Source organism: Ranitomeya variabilis, chromosome 5, assembly GCF_051348905.1.
Source record: "Ranitomeya variabilis isolate aRanVar5 chromosome 5, aRanVar5.hap1, whole genome shotgun sequence".
NCBI lineage: Eukaryota > Metazoa > Chordata > Amphibia > Anura > Dendrobatidae > Ranitomeya > Ranitomeya variabilis.
In genome coordinates this window covers 5,128,607-5,153,300 of record NC_135236.1, presented here as the reverse complement: position 1 = coordinate 5,153,300, position 24,694 = coordinate 5,128,607, and the positions used below count along the sequence as shown (strand labels likewise).

The 24,694-nt window shown below is 47.8% G+C and overlaps 1 protein-coding gene across 6 annotated transcripts in view; it reads left to right on the top strand.

The window, feature by feature from the left end:
* Nucleotides 1–24,694, top strand: part of FGF11 (fibroblast growth factor 11) — a 1,303,510-nt gene that overhangs the window by 1,254,056 nt on the left and 24,760 nt on the right. For all 6 annotated transcript variants that reach the window (XM_077261507.1, XM_077261511.1, XM_077261509.1 and 3 more), the window contains 2 exons: nt 7,568–7,671; nt 16,587–16,785. In XM_077261507.1, coding sequence (XP_077117622.1) covers nt 7,568–7,671; nt 16,587–16,785 — 303 coding nt within the window. The remainder of the gene's footprint in view (nt 1–7,567; nt 7,672–16,586; nt 16,786–24,694) is intronic.

Sequence of the window (24,694 nt, the reverse complement as noted above, 5' to 3'; positions counted from 1 at the left end):
TACACACTATACACACTATACACACCACACACTATACACACCACACACTATACACACCACACACTATACACACCACACACTATACACACCACACACTATACACACCACACACTATACACACCACACACTATACACACTATACACACACTACACACTATACACACACCACACACCATATACTCACCACACACCATACACACACCAGACACCAAACTATACACACCACACACTATACACACACCACACACTATACACACACCACACACTATACACACACCACACACTATACACACACCACAAACTATACACACACCACAAACTATACACACACCACAAACTATACACACACCACACACTATACACACACCACACACCACAAACTATACACACACCACAAACTATACACACCACACACTATACACACCACACACTATACACACACCACACACTATACACACACCACACACTATACACACCACAAACTATACACACACCACAAACTATACACACACCACACACTACACACACCACAAACTATACACACACTATACACACACCACACACTATACACACACCACACACTATACACACCACAAACTATACACACACCACAAACTATACACACACCACACACTACACACACCACAAACTATACACACACTATACACACACCACACACTATACACACCACAAACTATACACACACACCACACACCACAAACTACACACACCACACACTATACACACACCATACACTATACACACACCACAAACTATTCACACACTATACACACTACACACACCACAAACTATACACACACCACACACTATACACACACCATACACTATACACACACCATACACTATACACACACCACACACTATACACACACCACACACTATACACACACCACACACTATACACACACCACACACTATACAGACACCACACACTACACACACCGCACACACTATACACACCACACACTATACACACACTATACACACCACAAACTATACACACACCACAAACTATACACACACCACACACTACACACACCACAAACTATACACACACCACAAACTATACACACACTATACACACACCACACACTATACACACCACAAACTATACACACACACACCACACACCACAAACTACACACACACCACACACCACAAATTATACACTATACACACCACACACTATACACTATACACACCACACACTATACACACCACACTATACACACCACACACACACCACACACTATACACACCACACATACACTGCACACACCTCACACTATACACACCACACACTATACACACCACACATACACTGCACACACCTCACACTATACACACCACACACTATACACACCACACATACACTGCACACACCTCACACTATACACACATCACACACTATACACACACCACACACTATACACACACCACACACTATACACACACCACACACTATACACACCACACACTATACACACACCACACATACACACCATTCACTATACACTATACACACCACACATACACAGCATTCACTATACACTATACACACCACACACTATACTCGCCACACTACACACACTACACCCACACTATACACACCACACACTATACACACCCCACACTATACACACCACACACTATACACACCACACACTATACACACCACACACTATACACACCACACACTATACACACTACACACACCACACACTATACACACCACACACTATACACACCACACACCACACACTACACACACACCACACATACACTGCACACACCTCACACTATACACACATCACACACTATACACACACCACACACTATACACACCACACACTATGCACACCACACATACACTGCACACACCTCACACTATACACACACCACACACTATACACACACCACACACTATACACTATACACACCACACACTATACACACCACACACTACACACCACACACCACACACACCACACACCCCACACACTATACACACCACACACTATACACACCACACACTATACACACCACACACTACACACCACACACCACACACCCCACACACTATACACACCACACACTATACACACCACACACTATACACACACCACACATACACACCATTCACTATACACACACCACACATACACAGCATTCACTATACACTATACACACCACACACACTACACCCACACTATACACACCACACACTATACACACCACACACTATACACACCACACACTATACACACTATACACACCACACATACACTGCACACACCTCACACTATACACACATCACACACTATACACACATCACACACTATACACACTATACACACACCACACACTATACACACACCACACATACACACCATTCACTATACACTATACACACACCACACATACACAGCATTCACTATACACTATACACACCACACACTATACACACCACACATACACTGCACACACCTCACACTATACACACACCACACACTATACACACATCACACACTATACACACACCACACACTATACACACATCACACACTATACACACACCACACACTATACACACCACACACTATACACACCACACACTATACACACACCACACTATACACACACCACACATACACACCATTCACTATACACTATACACACACCACACATACACACCATTCACTATACACTATACACACCACACACTATACACACATCACACACTATACACACCACACACTATACACGCCACACTACACACACTACACCCACACTATACACACCACACACTATACACACCACACACTATACACACCACACACTATACACACCACACATACACTGCACACACCTCACACTATACACACATCACACACTATACACACATCACACACTATACACACACCACACACTATACACACCATACACACTATACACACCACACACTATACACACACCACACATACACACCATTCACTATACACTATACACACACCACACTATACACGCCACACTACACACACTGCACACACCTCAGATACATGCTTTATGCTGGAGGGAAGGAGATGTCCCCCATTATCAGGTGCGGCGACTCCTGTTCCCAGCAGACACCTCCCTGTCCTCTGCTCTGCTGGGGCTGCAGGAGGAGCTGACAGCAGGATAGGAGCCATCATCCCCAGGAGCGGCACACACAGGGCAACACTACTTACCTCACAGCTCAGGTTGGTGGCTGCCATCTCTAGGCTTCTCTCCCCTCAGAGGCTCCGTGCAGGAGGACAGGAGCACTGGCCAATCAGTGCAGGAGGACAGGAGCACTGGCCAATCAGTGCAGGAGGACAGGAGCACTGGCCAATCAGTGCAGGAGGACAGGAGCACTGGCCAATCAGTGCAGGAGGACAGGAGCACTGGCCAATCAGTGCAGGAGGACAGGAGCACTGGCCAATCAGTGCAGGAGGACAGGAGCACTGGCCAATCAGTGCAGGAGGACAGGAGCACTGGCCAATCAGTGCAGGAGGACAGGAGCACTGGCCAATCAGTGCAGGAGGACAGGAGCACTGGCCAATCAGCACTTCTATGGCTCTGATGGGGGAGGTTCAGTGGGCGGTGCTCGTGGGCTTCACTGCCAGAAACATCCAGAGTCCACACAGTCCCAGAGCACATGGCCTATGGTGACATCACGGTCACATGGCAGGTCACTGATCGTGATCTCACTACAGCTCCTTAACCAGTCTCTACATCGGAAGCTTCACTGATAATGCTCTTTTCAGTGAAGCTTCAGCTGTAGACTAGTGATGGGCAGTCCGGCTCTTTTTGGTGATCCGGCTCTCATGGCTCCGCTCACCAAAAAGAGCCGGCTCTTTCGGCTCACAAAACGGCTCTTTTTGGATCCTAAATGGATCCCTATTGAATATCTGTTCAGGCGTCTGAAGCTCCGCCCACCTACCGCAGAAACTCCGCCCACTTCTTAGAGCCAAATAAATTGAAGCGTGGGCGGGGTTTTGCTCAGGTGGGCGGAGTTACACATGCCGAAGCCCGGGATTTTACGCCCAGTGAAAGCCATTCAGGAATTTTAGTGGCTCTCACTGGCGTGCCGGCTCCCATCGTTCACAGCAGGGAGCCGGCTCTTTGTGTCAGCTCGTTCACGAACGACACATCACTACTGTAGATGCTGGGGGCCCCCAAGGGAGTGGGGGCCCCAGGCAGCTGCCTAGTCTGCCTTACCCTAATGCCGGCCCTGCATACATGGTACCACAGAACAGAGAGGAATGAAACATGGTGATACTATAGGGTTAAGAACAAAGGTGCTCAACTATCAACTAGGTAGATCAGGGAGAACGAAAACCTACTTGGTACCACATGGTGGAGACTAGGAAGCACAGAAATATAACTGGTACTCCTGGTTGGAGGACAGATAGCATGGAACCATACATGGTACCATAGAACAGGAAGAATGGAAACTTGATGGTATCATATGGAAGTGGGAAAAAAAGCTGCCTAAGAATCTATTAGGTAGGTCAGGGAGAACAAACAACCTACCATGTATTGCAGGGTGGAGACTAGAGAGCACAGAAATACACTAATCACTGCTGTCAGAGCCTACATGAACTGGATCACCAGGGGGAAGAAGGCACAGGAATAGGCAAGAGCTGAGGAAAGGAATCAGAAAAAACAAGACTAGTTCCGACATCGTAAGGAACAGAATCAGGGTGCATACTAAAACCCTATGTGCCATATTTGTCTATGCCTATGGTAGATATTTTAGTCATATTCATTGTCACGATCCCCTAGCCGCTGCCACCAATTGGTCACGAAATCCACAGGGATTCCTGACCACCTACACCAATATGTCACGGATTGGGGTGACTTTAGACCAACAGACGGCTATCACATGTGCAGGGGGCTTATCTTAGTTATCCCTCCATTGCCACAATGTGATGAAAAAAGAAACACACACAAGGCTAGGGACCTCTTAGTTTACAGCAGGGGCTTATTTCAGGTATCCCACTGCTCTTCAATATACCACGATCTGCAGGGATTTATGTATATCCCGCTTACAGTTCTACTTAAACCTTGCAGCTCTCTGGCGCCCCCCTTTCTCTCAGGTCAGATTAGGTACTGCACCTAGGGTAATTAGTCGCCAGAAAGGCTGCCTGCTATGTACTGGCTATTGGGCACGCTGCAGCGACGCGATAACTACTCCCACTCAGGCAGGAACAATAATTATCAACGCCGCAGTCGCTGCAATGTCACCCAAAGGCCTGCACACGGTAGTGCCGCCACCAGCTTCGATTAAACGGGTCCGAAGCTAACCCAAAACAGTAGCGTAAATTCCCTTCAGAAGGCTTAGGGTACGTTTTAGAACAGGAAGAACAAACTAGTATTAAATATTATACTCATAAAGTTTATGCAGTGTTTATAAAAAGTTCTATAAAGATGTTACAACATGAGACAATTGCAAATATGTACAAAGTAATTATATAAAAAAAACAAGGATTACATGAGAAATAACACTTACAGTTGTTCAAAGCATTGCAGGCAACCAGGCTAGTGGAGTTCCCATACGTCAAAATGCATCAGTAGGTCTGGATAGACAGCAGACAGACAGCTCAGGTAAAAACTGAAAACTCACTCTCTTGGACGCCTGCCAGCACTTAAAACCTTCAGCCGGTGACCTCACAGAAAGGGCTGGCTTTCCCAAACCCTCCTACCTCTTCAGTTCTCCTAACTGTGCATTAAATATAACTGATGCCCGTAACTTCGCTACAGAACATGCCATAATCATACCACATCCAGCATTCATCTCGGATTAATGTGGGCATTCTAATGAGATCAAATATGTCCTATCTGTCATGCATATTGACAGAGAAATCCCTACTTCTTTACCGGATGGAGTTAGAAGCCCGTGTTTAGAGTGATGGATAGCTCCACCGAGGGGAAGTAAGAATATATATTTTTGTGTTCCTATCTTAAATGATTTGCCTAATATCTTACAAAAACAGAACAAAGGACTTTCATGATTCTGGAAGTTTCTCATTCAGTTAAAGCTGGTCACTTTCCACTACAGGAAATGCCGGTCGTAAATACCTTGGCGAGGGGGGATGAGGGCTTGTGAGCTGAAAGTCAGGAATTTGCAGCTACAAACTGTTGCAGAATCACTCCAAGAAGGGGGGCTTAGCCCACAGCATGCTAGCAAGAAGACTAAACTTGTGATATTTCATACCATATCGTGACATTCATCTATACCTATGCCTATTTTAGATTTTTTTACAGTTTCATTTTCTTAATTTAGTTTTCCTTTCCACTACACTCTATACGACTAAAATATCTACCATAGGCATAGGTATAGACAAATATGACACATAGGGTTTTAGTATTTTCCCAGAATCAGCACTACAGGATGGAAAACCGCAGGGGACACATTAGATACTAGAGGCTAGAGAAGAGGGAAGCTCAGGAACAGATCAGGTACCATATGATGGAGAGCAGGGGATCACAATATGTACTATGGCTATGAGAACACAGGAACATGTGAAGTATTACAGGGTGGAAAACAAGTGCAAGACGACTGGGTACTGTAGCATGGAGATCAGAGGAGCAAGGAACTGACTGCATCCTAGAGGTGACAAACGAAAGCCTTTCTTTTCAATCTAAACATTGTTACTGTGTCCCATATGGGAAACTACTTGCCCAAAGCTATAACCTTACACTTTCAGTTATATCAAGTTCTAGGTCCTAAATCTGAACCTAATCATTTGCATCTACGATTTATCTGAACTCTGGATTCACACTGCGTTGCTGGCGTCCGTTAGACGGACTACGTTACACAGCGGCATAACGCGGTGTAACGTAGCCTGTTAACGCCACCATTGACTCCAATGTCGGACGCATCACTAGCGCACGCCCACAATGGGCGTGCGCTAGGGATGTGCCGTCATTGAGTGACGGACCCTGGGACGCGGGCTGCAGCGTTTCCGGGTCCGTCACCGCTACTGCAGATAGAGCTAGCAGATGCTCTATCTGCACTAGGGTGCTGCCATACAGGCACTTGCGTTTACAGCAGCCCGTTACCGTATGTGTTGAACGGGCTGCTGTAAACGTAATGTGAACCCGGCCTAATCGGTTAACAGACCATAAGCTGCCATGCTTCATCTCTACACCTTACAATGCTCTCTACAAATTACCTAAGAAAATTCATAATCCTTCATACTACAAGGTAGTGAGAAATGGTCACCCAGTAGGAAAGATGGTGGAGATGGCTTCTATGTGGACTACTGTACATGTAGACACTTCACCAGCAGAAGAAGCCAATATTGAAAAGTTTGAAAACTTCAGAGGACAAGGCTACTGGGTATCAGACACTTTGAATAGTTCCCTGTGAAGGTCTTTGGTCTACAGCTGAATCTTACAGAAATTTGAGACTCTCCGTGATTTTCTGGTGTCTCAGAAACCACTGACTCATGACCACAGTCTCTACAGTCTTTCTACATTTATCTTTACATTAAATTTGTTTGTTTGTCCCTTTTTTAAGCTCTTTTCAATGTTATTCCTGTGGGTCTCCGAGTTGTTGCCATACAGAGCTCAGCGTGTGGTCAGTATGTGGCCATGAATTCAGAAGGACGGCTCTACAACTCGGTGAGTTTTTTATTCCTTCACTGAGTGGTTGGTAGTTCATTACCACGAGGTAAAACCTCTCATCCACATGGTGGATCCATGTGTAGATCACTTCCTCTATAGTATTATATGACGAGTGTTCTTTAGGGCCTTTGGAAACACTAACTTTGTAGGAGTACTTTTCATCTAGTAGTAACAGCAGTAGTAGCAGCCCTCATGGTGTTGGCAATGTGGGTGAATTCTTAAATTTACCTGTTGAAGTCTTGTCTTGGGCTCCAGATCTTGATAAATGTTTTGTTGAATGTCTTGTTGTAAGTGCTGCGTCTTGATGAAGATTTCCGGTGAATGTCTTGTCTTGGGTACTGCTTTTAGGTGAAAGCTCCTGTTGTAGTCGAGTCTTTGGACTTTGAATCTTGATGAATGTGTTTGTTGTATGTCTTGTCTTGGGCTCTGTATCTTTCTAGAATCTCCAAGTGTATGTCTTGTCTTCAGCTCTAATTCTAGGAGAAAGCTCCTGTTGAAGTTGAATCTTAGGCTGTGCGTCTTGGTGAATGTTTCTGTCCAATATATTGACTTGGGCTCTGCTGTTTGGTGAAATCTCCAGTTGAATGTCTTGTACTCTGTGTCTTGGTATAATCTCTAGTTGACTGTTATGAGTGGGATGTGCATCTTGGTGGGTGTTTCTATTGAATGCTGTCTTGGGCAGTGCTTCTTGGTGAAGGCTTCTGGCACGTGTCTGATCTATTATGGGTATTTTTTGGACTCTTTGTAGATCTATATGAAGTCTGAAGGAGACAGGTCATAACAACTTGAGGATATGATCCTTCCCTATACAGATAAGGCCCCACAATTAATCCTTTCCCAACTTCTTACCTAAAATAAAACATCGCTGTGTAACGTTGGATGTAAAAAGGTCACAACAGACTCATTTAATAAAATAACAACAAGAAATAACATCAAAGTCTCAATAATAAATAGTATCACCACCTCAAAAGGAGGGGGAACATGCAATGAAAGTTCCAGTTTTCCATATTGCAACAACAGCTCCTCCACACCATCCTCAACCGCACCACATCGGCACCCAGCTGCATGTTGCCTGCACCAGATGTCCCGCTGAGACCTAAGCCCAGTAGGGACCTACTTGTAATTGTAGCAAGGATATTGCACCATATGGGGGTTAACAGTCCCTGTACTGGGTTCTCCTCTGTCCTTCTGTGCAATCCACCACCTTCCAAAACTCCCACCTTCTGTTTCCACTACAGCGAGCAGGCATGACTCCTTATGCATGTGAGTCCCACCACAGACCTAAAGCCTTCTCAACACCTATTAGTGCCAAAGCCCAAATATCTATGCCAATTGAGTTTAAATGATCTCCACCCGACCTCAAAAACTCCCTGGAAGGGGCTTCCAATTCGCTGTGCCATACCACCGCCCCACTGAGCCTCACAACAAAACGAGACGAGATTAACTTTAATGAGCGCTATTAATCCTTTCCACAGATGACGCATGTTTCCATGTGAGGCACGCTACAATTTCGGACCAGATGAGCACCAAACCTGGATGGGATGACAAGAGCCTAAGGCTATCATACTTAATGTCACGGATCAAATCCCACGACGTGCTAGCACCCAAATTATTCCCACCCGTGTACAGTACAAGACTATCAGGTGGTCTATCCAAAACAATATGAAATTGAAATTCGGGCAATAATGTGCTCCAGAACATACTGATAACCCCAATCCAGCGCAACCTCTCTGGAAGACCGAATTGTCATCCAGCCGGCCTCACGGCGGCCCGAACGGCACCCCGATAAACATTAGAATGTCCTAACACCCAGATCAAAAGGGGGATTCTTGAAATACAGAAACAAAAAATAGCTGAGGAGGGTGTGTAACTACATGAATCAATGAAAGCTGTGAAGAGTATACGTTCAAAGGACAGACATCATCCATGAATATCACAACTCACAAGTGAGGCCAAATATAGGACCGATATCTAGCAGGCTCCAAACGGCCAATCCTGCGCTCAGCATTCACACCCAAACTCCAACGTGCCACTTCTGTAGCAGGCCCAATCCAAAAAGAATGGGACCCAAAATCTGCACCATTTAAACAGCATCGATTGAATTATCTCTGAAATGTAGTAACAAACTGATAAACCTACAATGCAGACCCATCCTGATGTATTAACAAATAACCAGGATCTGAACCTCTTACTTCCACAAATGACGAAACCCATCTAACTGGACACTGTTCCATTCCTTGCACTTCTCAAAGCTCTACAACGCAACTCTTGCCAAAAAGATCCATCTTTCAAAGCGTTAAATGACACCATACCACATCTGACCACAGACTACATCCTTGAATATAAACCACCATGACACTTCACATTCTTACAAGTTCGCCCACTCGCAAAGATCAGAAAAACAAATGCTGCCCCAAACAAACGACACTCATATTCCTATTTCCACCCTCGTTTAAGGAAACTTAATAACTTACTCGAAACTGGGAAAGATAGTGGATGACTCCACTGCTTCATCATCCGACTATTCCGAGACACTGTCAGCGACTGACGAACCAAAAAATCTTTCAGAACATCTTACAACGAATTAACTTAATGAAAAACGCCAATCCTGCTATCCTGTCGGAAACAACGGCGGACGACAAACCCTCTTCAAATTCTTTCATGATCATATAAATTGACATTGTGTGTAAAAATAGAAAAGGAATGGCACTAGGTGTTGAACTCACAGCTGAGATATGTCTGAATTTCAGATTATCGTCACTAGGCATATGGGCATATGAGACCCGATCAAGATCCACTGCGGCATGCAGTTAGCAATAGCATAAGGGTGGTGCTCAACATTAACAGCAATGTAAGTCCATAGAAATGAAAGACAAAAGAAGTGGCACTCACCCGATGATGCTCTTGCCTCCCTTTGCACTCCTCTCCTTACCAAGCCGCCTCTCCACTATATGTCTGTGAGCGTATGCTCTGAATAAAGGACATTTTTTTGTACAGCATCATCGGGTGAGTGCCACTTCTTTTGTCTTTCATTTCTATGGATATAAATTGACATGTAAACCCACTCATAAGCTCCTGCCACTGATGCCAAGCTGCCACATACTTTCTCCAAGTGCCGGCGAGACCGATTTTTGTTTATTTTTTCATTTGTTGTGATCCCTGTTTTATGACTTGTCACTTTTTTTCTGTGTTTGGCGAGACCGATTTCCTAACCAATTTCATAGCTGAACCGAAACCAAATCCCACAACTGATCTGATGAGGCCAAACAGTTTCTTGCTTCTCCACATCCGGTGCCAGCTCCCAAAACCGTTGTCACTGGAAGCGAGACAAAGCATCAGCTATTGAATTGTGTATACCAGGTACATGGGCAGCACAAAACCAGACATTAAATTGTAAGCACTTCAAAACCAGGTGATGCAATAAAGCAACCAGTGGAGGTGATTCTGCCGACATGTTATTTATACTATGACCCATGCTTAAATTGTCGTACATAAAACACACTTTTTTCCTCTTAAACTCAAAGCCCCAAACTGCCAAAGCAGCCACAATAGGAAATATTTCCAACAAGGCCATGTTCTTTATCACACACAAAGCTCTCCATGTATCCGGTCATTCACCAACACATCAACGACCACCTAAGTAGGCCCCAAAACCACCTGCCCCGATGCATCAGTATAAAGTACCAAGTCCTCATTGGATAATACTGGTTACAACCACATTGATCATCCATTATACAACTGCAAGAAGTCAGCCCAAAACCTTCAGATCCGCTATATGCTCCCCATTCAACCGAACAAAATGCTGAAGGTGTTTAACTCCCGCTGTAGATTGTGCCATCCACTCTACCCATAGGCAAAATTTTGCAAACAAGTTTACCTAATAGACATTGCAACTGCCGCAGTCAAAGTTTTTGGCCTGTAATGCCTCCTGTACGCTGACCTTCAAATCCAATAACTTGTCCGCTGGCAAACGGCATTCCATTTTGACAGCCAATCTCAATGTCTAAAAACTTCAATACTGTTGATGGTCCCTCTGCCTTTTCATAAGTCAATGGAATACCGAAACTTTGGGTCACCTGTTCTATTGTACTGAACAGCAGCGAACAAATCCGTTCAACACAAAAGAAATCATCCAATAATGCAAAAATGAGTCCAAACCGGACTCCTCTCTCACTACTCACTCAATGAAACAGCTACATTTCCAAAATAAGTGCATGAAATCGAACAACCCATAGGCAAATAACAATCCACATAAAAACTATCATCCCAAAAACAGTCTAACAAATGAAAACTCTCCGGATGCACCAAAAGCAAACAGAACACAACTCAACATCCGTTTTGGCTATTAATGACCCCCGTCCAAGCCTATGCACCCACTCGACTTACTTATCAAAATCAACTTGTCCCTAACAACTCCCTGTGCATACGGACTGACCATAAATTGTTCAGCTGCATAGCACACAGTTCAACCAAAGATGGGATCTTAAAACTAAAAGTGAAACCCTTGTCCAACAAGCAGAGAACCTCAGGATACCTACATAAAAAAGGTAGCATACGATCTACTCTCCCAATGGAGTCTTTCCTATTTCCTGAAGACTCGCTGGCTTAACCGTTTCCCTTCTTAAAACATTTGGGACGACTGTGGTATCCCCCACATCCAGAACATTCATGCTAATCTTGCATTATGATCCAAAACGACACTCTTTTTCATTGAATTGCCAACACATACCTTTTCTTGTACCGGAAGAGGATGTGGCAATACTGGCAGCACCTCCAGAACTCTTGGGAAAGACTGCGATGATGATTTTGCAGCTGCTATTAGGAGCAACCGTAAGCTAATATTCTTATGGTCTGAGCGCAAACTTGGTCAAACCAGTTTTCCTCTGCTTAAATTGTTCATCATAACGCAGCCATGCTGTACCACCATAAGTACAGTAAGCCTCCTTGATCGAGTCCAAATAGGAAAAACAGAGCCGAACAATTATCAGGCGCCTTCTCGCCAATCACACTAGACAATATAGTAAACGCTTACAACCACTACAAGTTCGAGGAATGAGGCGATGTCTCTCTTTCTTTCTTTCTTTCTTTCTTTCTTTCTTTCTTTCTTTCTTTCTTTCTTTCTTTCTTTCTTTCTTTCTTTCTTTCTCTTTCTTTCTTTTTCGGTTTAACCGCACCAAGATTACATTTATCCAATGATAATGGGGAAAAATCTCAATATATTTGTCCTTCCATATTTTCCCTCACTTCCTGATTCAAACAAGCCCCCATCGGACAGTCAAAACATAGACTTCTCCCCTCACTCTGTCGTCATCACACATCACTACTGCCCTCCACTATCACATTCACCGTGTATCACACATCACTACCGCCCTCCACTATCACATACACCGTGTATCACACATCACTACCGCCCTCCACTATCACATACACCGTGTATCACACATCACTACCGCCCTCCACTATCACACACACCGTGTATCACACATCACTACCGCCCTCCACTATCACATACACCGTGTATCACACATCACTACCGCCCTCCACTATCACATACACCGTGTATCACACATCACTACCGCCCTCCACTATCACATACACCGTGTATCACACATCACTACCGCCCTCCACTATCACATACACCGTGTATCACACATCACTACCGCCCTCCACTATCACACACACCGTGTATCACACATCACTACCGCCCTCCACTATCACACACACCGTGTATCACACATCACTACCGCCCTCCACTATCACACACACCGTGTATCACACATCACTACCGCCCTCCACTATCACATACACCGTGTATCACACATCACTACCGCCCTCCACTATCACATACACCGTGTATCACACATCACTACCGCCCTCCACTATCACATACACCGTGTATCACACATCACTACCGCCCTCCACTATCACATACACCGTGTATCACACATCACTACCGCCCTCCACTATCACACACACCGTGTATCACACATCACTACCGCCCTCCACTATCACATACACCGTGTATCACACATCACTACCGCCCTCCACTATCACATACACCGTGTATCACACATCACTACCGCCCTCCACTATCACATACACCGTGTATCACACATCACTACCGCCCTCCACTATCACACACACCGTGTATCACACATCACTACCGCCCTCCACTATCACACACACCGTGTATCACACATCACTACCGCCCTCCACTATCACATACACCGTGTATCACACATCACTACCGCCCTCCACTATCACATACACCGTGTATCACACATCACTACCGCCCTCCACTATCACATACACCGTGTATCACACATCACTACCGCCCTCCACTATCACATACACCGTGTATCACACATCACTACCGCCCTCCACTATCACACACACCGTGTATCACACATCACTACCGCCCTCCACTATCACATACACCGTGTATCACACATCACTACCGCCCTCCACTATCACATACACCGTGTATCACACATCACTACCGCCCTCCACTATCACATACACCGTGTATCACACATCACTACCGCCCTCCACTATCACACACACCGTGTATCACACATCACTACCGCCCTCCACTATCACACACACCGTGTATCACACATCACTACCGCCCTCCACTATCACACACACCGTGTATCACACATCACTGCCACCCTCCACTATCACACACACCGTGTATCACACATCACTGCGGCCCTCCACTATCACATACACCGTGTATCACACATCATTACTGCCCTCCACAGAGATTTACCTGACTAGCAGGGAAGACATTATGGCTTTAATATTTCTTACACTGCTGAGGTAAAATGAAAGTGGAGATCTGATTGGTTGCTATGGAAATAAAGCCAGTTATACTATAAGACATTTTCCTCTGGCACAGCAGGATCCTTTCTACATGGACATGTCCTGCCTCTGTCCTCTGTACCTGCCCCCTGTACTCTGTACCTGCCCCCTGTGCCGTGTCCTCTGTACCTGCCCTTTGTCCTCTGTACCTGCCCCCTGTGCCTTGTCTTCTGTACCTGCTCCCTGTGTTGTGTCCTCTGTACCTGCTCCCTGTGTTGTGTCCTCTGTACCTGCTCCCTGTGCCGTGTCCTCTGTACCTGCCCCTTGTGCCATGTCCTCTGTTCCTGCCCCCTGTACCGCCTCCTCTGTATCTGCCCCCTGTCCTCTGTACCTGCCCCCCTGTGCCTTGTCCTCTGTACCTGCCCCTTGTCCCCTGTAACTGCTCCCTGTGCCTTGTCCTCTGTACCTGCCCCCTGTGCCTTGTCCTCTGTGCCTGCCCCCTGTACCTGCTCCCTGTGCCTTGTCCTCTGTACCTACCCCCTGTGTTGTCCTCTGTATTTACCTTGTCTTCTATACCTGCCCCCTGTACTCTGTACCTGCCCCATGTGCCATGTCCTCTGTTCCTGCCCCCTGTACCGCGTCCTCTGTATCTGCCCCCTGTCCTCTGTACCTGCCCCCCTGTGCCTTGTCCTCTGTACCTGCCCCCTGTGTTGTGTCCTCTGTATTTACCCCTTGTCTTCTATACCTGTCCCTGTACTCTGTACCTGCCCCCTGTGTTGTGTCCTCTGTATTTACCTTGTCTTCTATACCTGCCCCCTGTACTCTGTTCCTGCCCCCTGTACCGCGTCCTCTGTACCTGCCCCCTGTCCTCTGTACCTGCCCCCCTGTGCCTTGTCCTCTGTACCTGCCCCCTGTGTTGTGTCCTCTGTATTAACCCCTTGTCTTCTATACCTGTCCCTGTACTCTGTACCTGCCCCATGTGCCATGTCCTCTGTTCCTGCCCCCTGCGCCGCATCCTCTGTACCTGCCCCCTGTCCTCTGTACCTGCCCCCCTGTGCCTTGTCCTCTGTACCTGCCCCCTGTGTTGTCCTCTGTATTTACCCCTTGTCTTCTATACCTGTCCCTGTACTCTGTACCTGCCCCATGTGCCATGACCTCTGTTCCTGCCCCCTGTGCCGCGTCCTCTGTACCTGCCCCCTGTCCTCTGTACCTGCCCCCTGTGTTGTGTGCTCTGTATTTACCCCTTGTCTTCTATACCTGCTCCCTGTACTCTGTACCTGCCCCGTGTGCCATGACCTCTGTTCCTGCTCCCTGCCCCCTGTCCTCTGTACCTGCCCCCTGTCCTCTGTACCTGCCCCCTGTCCTCTGTACCTGCCCCCTGTGTTGTGTGCTCTGTATTTACCCCTTGTCTTCTATACCTGCTCCCTGTACTCTGTACCTGCCCTGTGTGCCATGACCTCTGTTCCTGCTCCCTGTGCCGTGTCCTCTGTACCTGCCCCCCTGTCCTCTGTACCTGCCCCCTGTCCTCTGTACCTGCCCCCTGTGTTGTGTGCTCTGTATTTACCCCTTGTCTTCTATACCTGTCCCTGTACTCTGTTCCTGCTCCCTGTGCCGTGTCCTCTGTACCTGCCCCCCTGTCCTCTGTACCTGCCCCCTGTCCTCTGTACCTGCCCCCTGTGTTGTGTCCTCTGTATTTACCCCTTGTCTTCTATACCTGTCCCTGTACTCTGTACCTGCCCCATGTGCCATGACCTCTGTTCCTGCCCCCTGTGCCGCGTCCTCTGTACCTGCCCCCTGTCCTCTGTACCTGCCCCCTGTGTTGTGTGCTCTGTATTTACCCCTTGTCTTCTATACCTGCTCCCTGTACTCTGTACCTGCCCCGTGTGCCATGACCTCTGTTCCTGCTCCCTGCCCCCCTGTCCTCTGTACCTGCCCCCCTGTCCTCTGTACCTGGCCCCTTTCCTCTGTACCTGCCCCCTGTGTTGTGTCCTCTGTATTTGCCCCTTGTCTTCTATACCTGCCTCCTTTCCTCTATACCTTCCCCTACACACATTTTGTCGCACTCTGCCAGACCCTTATTCATCCTTTTCCCCCTCGTTCTTTTTCAGGTTCATTTCACAGCTGAGTGTCGCTTTAAGGAGAGTGTTTTTGACAATTATTTTGTCACCTATTCCTCGACACTTTACCGGCAGTGCGGCTCTGGTCGGTTTTGGTACCTGGGCCTCAACAAGGATGGGCGGGCCATGGAAGGAAACCGGGTGAAGAAACACAGACCAGCCGGTCACTTTCTTCCAAAGCTGACAGATGGTAAGGAGACGAGGGGACGTCTACATGAGAGACCAATGACTAATGGGGATTCCAGGAATGTGAGGGTATTACTAAGACCAATGGGGGGTCCTGGGGCAGGAGGATATAGCCATTCCCAGTGGGGGGTCCTAAGGGTGGGAGATATAGCTGGAGCACCCCCACACCGCCGCAGGGCCGAGGGGTACCCGGAGCCGGGCCTCTAGTTCTCAGTCTCGGGGTTGTCACGGTGGCTAGACCCGGTCCGTGGCCCTGTCCGTCAGTGGGGGACGTCCGGTGAAATAGGTAGTAGTAATGGTAGCGATGTAGCGGTGCGGTTGTGGGGTGTAAGTCGCGGTAAATAACGAGGACACCAGGTTGCAGTCTCTTTACCTCTTTACTGGAGATCTCTGAGTCCTCAGTCCAGAACACGGTTCACCAGGCTACGCAAGTCCGGCCGGTCCAATGGCACCTCCAGAGTTCTCCTCTCAGGTGGAAATCTGTGCCTTCCTTCTAGCGCTATGTGTTGTAGTCCTTCCCTGCTGTGCTTACGGAAAGTAACCCCACAACGGTTGTGTCTGTTTCTTAAGTTCCCTCACAACTCGATTTGATGTTCCTCTGTAATCCACCCCTTCCCTGTATTCAGGTTGGAATGGCACCCGTTTGTCAGGTAGGCCTGGAGTTCTTCCGGGACCCTAGAGTCGCCCCTCTCCCGCAATTGCCCCCCAAGACTTCATAGGTGATATGTGGTAGACAGCCCGCCTGAGACCGACTGTCCTGCCGCTGTTTGGAGTATGGCTTGAAGCTGTATTCTAATCCACTCCCTCGGCGTTCCGGCCACCGGTATTGCGCCTCAGCAGGGTGCTGCCTCTTTCAACAAAACCCCTGCTGGTATTCTCCTTCTGCTTGATCTCGTTTCTCACTCAGCACAATCTATCTCGCTTCTAGTCCTTTCCTGAGTCCCGCCGCTTCCAGGAGCCTGCGCGGACCCGTTACGTTCTTTCAATGCCAAGCCTCTGCCAGGATCCCACCCCTGGCAGAGACCCTACAGTCTCTCCCTTCACAACACCCCCTGCCACAGGGTGTTGCTCCGTTCAATCCCGTCAGCGTTCTCACTAACTTCCTGCCTGACCCCCAGTTTACCCACTATGGTGGGGAGTGGCCTAATGAATAGCACCCTTAGCTCCCCCCGGAGGCCCTGCTGTGAAACATATTGGTGTCTGTGATACCTGATTGGAGGAACTCCTTCGGTGCCATCGAACGTACCATGGCTCCCCTTAGCGGCGAAGCCACAGCACTGCAACGACCAGGACTCTGGGGCGCTGCACTCCCCCCTGGTTAAACACAGTACTCCGGGACTGGGAAGAAAAACAACAATACAGATTAGCAAAAAGACATACAATTTTGTTGAGTGCAAAACGATAAGTATACTTGAACAGGCTTCCCTTTATGGGAGGTGAGGACACTTTTAACGTTACAAACATAGTCAATTTTATAAATTACAGGCTATACATAACTCCTGTTACCCAACCGGGTATTCTACTTAGTGCAAATTCTAGAACAATAAATTAACATTGCCTTTAAGAAACAAACACTCTTAGTTTACCAAAGGCCTTGCTATAATCACATTACAGGGCAAGGTAACTTCACATTCTCCTACTTTGAACCTGCAGGACCGCCTGTCCCTATGGCACCAGACCTACTGCCTCTCCTTTCTTTTACAGGACCGCCCCGTTCAGCCAGGGCCTACTGCCTTTCGCTACTATACATAGTATAGACATAACATTCCTTTCATTTAAAGAACTCTGAGCCCGCTCTTTCTCGGCTCCTTTAAGGACTCACTCTCTAACCCCTACGGGTTCACTTTCTGTCCTTAGTAACAAAGTAACTTTCTATGGGGACGCAGGGTTTACCTTCTATCCTCACCTTCATCATTACTTCTTTACTTTATCTCTACTTCTACCCCTACGGGCTCTCTGCACCTTTCAAAACATTATTCAGGTTTCACATTTCAAACAAATTGAACACATTTAACTTTTCATGGAAAACAGTTACATTCTTTTCTAGCATCATTATAGCTTTACTGTTCTGCAACAGTATCTCTCTCAAGTTCAATTCTTCACATCCCCTTTAAGAGGGGACCAAGTCTCTCTGAGGTAGCTCGTTCTCTCAGCCTACCAGCCCACGCAAAGGTTCCAGTATGGTATCTTCGCAAAGTGTCTTTAACTAGAACCGGTAGAAAAGGTATCTTCACAAAGTGTCTCTGGCTCAAACCAATAGGGCAAATATCTTCGCAAAGTGTCTTTGGCTAAAACCAGTAGGAAGCACCTTTAAGAAGGTGCAAACTATTTACAAAGAAAGTTCGAATCATGCACAGTCCATGATTTCTGCAGTTCTTTAAACTTGTGCAAAATTTTAGGAAAACTCAGAACAAACACAGGGATCCATTAACCCTGGACGGGTTTTAGCAACAAACAGGAACAGTTAAAGGAAAACTATTTACATCTTCATGGTATCGAGGTTTATCCTTCTTCTGGTGGCTTGGGTTCCTGAACCCCGGCCACTGTAGCGCGGACACCAGCGGCAAGCTCCGCAGGGACCACCTGGTCGCCTGCTGTTTGAATTTGAAGCCTAACTCTGTCGGCAAGTTCAGGAGCTGCTACAAAGCGTACAGTAGAAACAGTAACAAGGTCTGGCAGCCCTGGATTGACCACAGTTGGGGCCACAGGTGCCATTCCCTCAGACTCGTATCGCTGAACTTTCCGGGCACGCCATCCTTGTGTGTTCCAGTGACGGATATACGTCACCTGATCCCCCTCCCGGAGCGGTTCACCTTCTCGATCACAGCAGGGAGTCTCCACATCGTAGCCGGCAACGAAGATGCCAGTAGGTAGACCCGACTCCCAAATGGAACCCCACCCCTTCTTTGGGTGGAATGCCGCCACCGTCCCTCGCCTGACAGCATCCGTCCCATCATAGATCACTTTTTTGCCCTGCAGTTCCCGTTTTTCAACTTCAGTGCGCTGCCCCCAATGCTGGAGCACGCATTGTTTGTATTGGTCCCAGGTAAGTATCGCAATAGTGAGACCTTCCATTGGAATCCCATCCTGCTCGACCCAGGGAACATCCCATCGGAACATCACCCCTCCTGGGTCCATTTCTATGGGCTCTCCCCACCTGGTTGGCAATGGTGGTAACAACTTCCCCAACGCGCCGGGGGTGAGAACCGCCCGGTCGATTGTAAACGCGGGGTTACTGTTGTGAGGAGGATCGGTCGGGAGAGCAGAACCGTCCAGGGGAGTAGGGGCGCCGCCCATACCTGCGCCTGATGTGGTTCCATCGGTGTCGCTCTGGTCCGTTAACGAGGACGCTGGAGTCGGCTGCAGCCCGGACCGGGGCTCCTCCAATGGGATGCTCGGACTCCGCTCCGCTTGCTGTGGTTCCTCCTCCTCTAACTCCGAGGTCGGGATTGGTGGACGTAGCTTCGCTGTCGTATCCGCAGGCTTCCGGTCCATCTCCGGTGAAGAAAGGCAGGCCTGAACCGCTTCTTCCTCGCTCAGGCACTCGCCGTTCATCATCGCCACCTGATAGTCGCTGGCAGTGCATGCACCTAACTCCGCCATTTCTCTGAGGTCGGGCTTCTCCGTCACCAGCCTCTCGCCGTTGCATATCAAGGGGTGTTTCTCTTCTGCTTTGGGGCAGGTCATTCCTCTGCAGCCAGAAGTGCAGGGGGCGGTAGCCATTTCTCGCGCCACACTGGGAGTCTCCGCCCATAACACGCCCTCCTTCCCCTTGGGTGTAGCAATGGCGGCGCCTTTTGGCGGGAACTTTTGGCGGCTAATGGCGCAGCACAGTCTTACAATAAAGTACAGTCCAAGCACAACAAATCACAGTCTCTAGGCACACATGACCTGATTCTTCAGGCTTAAGTAGATCCTGTTCGTGACGCCAAGTTGGAGCACCCCCACACCGCCGCAGGGCCGAGGGGTACCCGGAGCCGGGCCTCTAGTTCTCAGTCTCGGGGTTGTCACGGTGGCTAGACCCGGTCCGTGGCCCTGTCCGTCAGTGGGGGACGTCCGGTGAAATAGGTAGTAGTAATGGTAGCGATGTAGCGGTGCGGTTGTGGGGTGTAAGTCGCGGTAAATAACGAGGACACCAGGTTGCAGTCTCTTTACCTCTTTACTGGAGATCTCTGAGTCCTCAGTCCAGAACACGGTTCACCAGGCTACGCAAGTCCGGCCGGTCCAATGGCACCTCCAGAGTTCTCCTCTCAGGTGGAAATCTGTGCCTTCCTTCTAGCGCTATGTGTTGTAGTCCTTCCCTGCTGTGCTTACGGAAAGTAACCCCACAACGGTTGTGTCTGTTTCTTAAGTTCCCTCACAACTCGATTTGATGTTCCTCTGTAATCCACCCCTTCCCTGTATTCAGGTTGGAATGGCACCCGTTTGTCAGGTAGGCCTGGAGTTCTTCCGGGACCCTAGAGTCGCCCCTCTCCCGCAATTGCCCCCCAAGACTTCATAGGTGATATGTGGTAGACAGCCCGCCTGAGACCGACTGTCCTGCCGCTGTTTGGAGTATGGCTTGAAGCTGTATTCTAATCCACTCCCTCGGCGTTCCGGCCACCGGTATTGCGCCTCAGCAGGGTGCTGCCTCTTTCAACAAAACCCCTGCTGGTATTCTCCTTCTGCTTGATCTCGTTTCTCACTCAGCACAATCTATCTCGCTTCTAGTCCTTTCCTGAGTCCCGCCGCTTCCAGGAGCCTGCGCGGACCCGTTACGTTCTTTCAATGCCAAGCCTCTGCCAGGATCCCACCCCTGGCAGAGACCCTACAGTCTCTCCCTTCACAACACCCCCTGCCACAGGGTGTTGCTCCGTTCAATCCCGTCAGCGTTCTCACTAACTTCCTGCCTGACCCCCAGTTTACCCACTATGGTGGGGAGTGGCCTAATGAATAGCACCCTTAGCTCCCCCCGGAGGCCCTGCTGTGAAACATATTGGTGTCTGTGATACCTGATTGGAGGAACTCCTTCGGTGCCATCGAACGTACCATGGCTCCCCTTAGTGGCGAAGCCACAGCACTGCAACGACCAGGACTCTGGGGCGCTGCATAGCTATGACTAGTAGGGGGTCCCGAGGGTGGAGAGATATAGCTTTGAATAGTGGGGGATCGCAGGGGTTCGGGATACACACTAAAGAGCACAAGGGTAACAATGTTCAGACTTTCTGACGTTCAGGCTCCATATTTCATTATGCACTTCTGCTTTGATCGTGAGACGTCCATCATTTTACAGACCATCATCTTGGTTCTCATCCATAAATTTGACTTGTAGTTGTTTAGCATATGATTAGTCATGCAGATTCTCGTCATGTCGCTGCATTGTTACTGTTTTGTTTCTGATGGTGGAAAAATCTTTTTCTTCCTGAATACTACAAATTACAACCTGTCCTCACATTCCCTAATAGCTCCGTGTGTTATTAGGATGATTCCCAAGTGGAAGGTCACTGGTTGAATCGAGGAGCATGAGACGACTTCCCAAGAAAAGAGAAACCGCATCATCCACCTCATCGATAGCCGTCTCTCAGCCAAGAAAATTGCCAAACTGCAATATGTGAGCGTCGTGACAGCTGGAAGAATATGACATGAAGTCCGTCCATCCCTTCAGATGCCAAGAGGTGAACGTCCAGGCAAAATATCGGAGTCAACAAGTCGGCTCATCACAAGGTCTATATGTTCTGCCAAACATGGCAGTGGAGTAGGCTCGTATGTTTCATAATAGTGAGATCAGACATCTATGCAAGCTCCGTGCGACACTTTACAGACAAGTAAGTCTAGAATTGTGGCTCGAAAAAAAAGGTGAAGAACCCTTGACTTCAATATCGTCATAAGGCCATGTTCACACTTTGCGGCGTCCCTCTGCGGGTTCTCCCGCAGCGGATTTGATAAATCTGCAGGGCAAAACCGCTGCGGTTATCCCTGCAGATTTATCGCGGTTTGTTCCGCGGTTTCCGCTGCGGGTTTCCGCCTATACTATTGATGCTGCATATGCAGCAATATGCAGCATCAATAGTAATGTTAAAAATAATAAAAATTGGTTATACTCACCCTCTGATGTCCGGATCTCCTCGGCGCTGCACCCGGCGCTCCGGTTCCAAAGATGCTGAGCGAGAAGGACCCTTCGTGACGTCACGGTCATGTGACCGCGGCGTCATCACGGCCATGTGACCGCAACGTCACCGCAGGTCCTGTTCGCACAGCAACTCTGACCGACCGGCCGCGTGCAGCGCTGAGAGGTGAGTATATCATGATTTTTTATTTTTATTCTTTTTTTTTACCCCAAATATGGTTCCCAGGGCCTGGAGGAGAGTCTCCTCTCCTCCACCCCGGGTACCACCCGCACATTATCTGCTTACTTCCCGCAACGTGGGCACAGCCCCATGCGGGAAGTAAGCGGTTCAATGCATTCCTATGGGTGCAGAATCGCAGCGATTCTGCACAAAGAAGTGACATGCTGCGGGTTTTAAACCGCTGCGTTTCTGCACGGTTTTTCCCGCAGCATGTGCACAGTGGTTTGCGGTTTCCATAGGGTTTACATGTAAATGGAAACGCTATGCAAACTGCTGCGGACCCGCAGCATCAAAATCGCAGCGGTTCCGCGGTAAAAAACGCAAAGTGTGAACATGGCCTAAGAAGTGTCGTTGGAGCGATGAGACGAAAGTCAATAGACTTACCTCTGATGCATATAAATGGGTCTGGAAGAAACAAGAAAAAAAGGGCCGACAGATCAAGAAATTGAAGGAACTGTCAAGTTTGGTGGAATAATCCTGATGATATGAGGTTTTTTCACTGCCAAAGGCATTGGATAGTTGACTAAAATCGGTGGTGGTCTCAATGATGAGCTATATGTGAGTATCCTACAAGATGAGTTACTTCTTACACTTTAGTACTATGGGTATGAAAAGGACGACAGTGTTTCAGCAGGACAATGATCCGAAGCATCTGTCGAGATTGGCGAAGAATTGGTTCAATGACAATGAAGTAGAGGTGCTGGATTATACCCACAGTCGCCAGACCTCAATCCAAACATACACTTGTAAGCAGAGTTGAAGAAAAAGCTGTATATATACCCAAGTGAGGCGACCAGTGTGCACCAACTGTGGGAACGTGTAAAAGAGACCTGGGATCAGATTTTGGTCGAGACATGTTTGAGTCTGATCGAGAGCATGCCCAGAAGGATTCAGGCAATGTTGAAAGCCAAAGGTGGATTTAGAAAATACTAACAAAATAATTAAAATAACAATTTTAATTTTTAGAAACAAAACCGTAAAAATGCAGTGACATAACAAGAATCTGCATAACTAATCATATGCTAAATAGTTGCAAGTCAAATTTATGGATGAAATAACCAAGATGATTGTCTATAAAATGATGGTAGTCTCACTCTCAAAGCAGTGTGGTGTGAAGAATGGGGGATTTAATGGCAGCTTACAATCTTCCTATAGTACGTGTAGCTGTAATAGGACACCTGGCTCAGCAGGCGGTACAGCCACACCAGCTAGTATCCAAGCTCATACAAGATGACCTTCTGCGGAACACACTTTGTGTAACTGCTCTATCCAGTCAGAGGGCAATGTCATAGTGAGATTTAAGATGAATATGGATTTATCGTACATATTAGCCACACACCGGTCACATTTTCGATATCTCTGGAACAGGTCGAACACTTTCCAGGGTCTCGATCCGATCTAGCAACCCAGGGTGGGGAGATATACAGAACGGCTAGTAGAAGCCAGGTAGCGAAGCTGTGTCTGATCTCCAAGTGTAACGGGGACCCGGTGTCATATCGGACGCTGTTCAGACCAGGTCGTTCGACAGACAGTGGTAATTCCGCTTTTGACCACTATTTGCTCATTGGCGTCGGCTAGATTTTATCT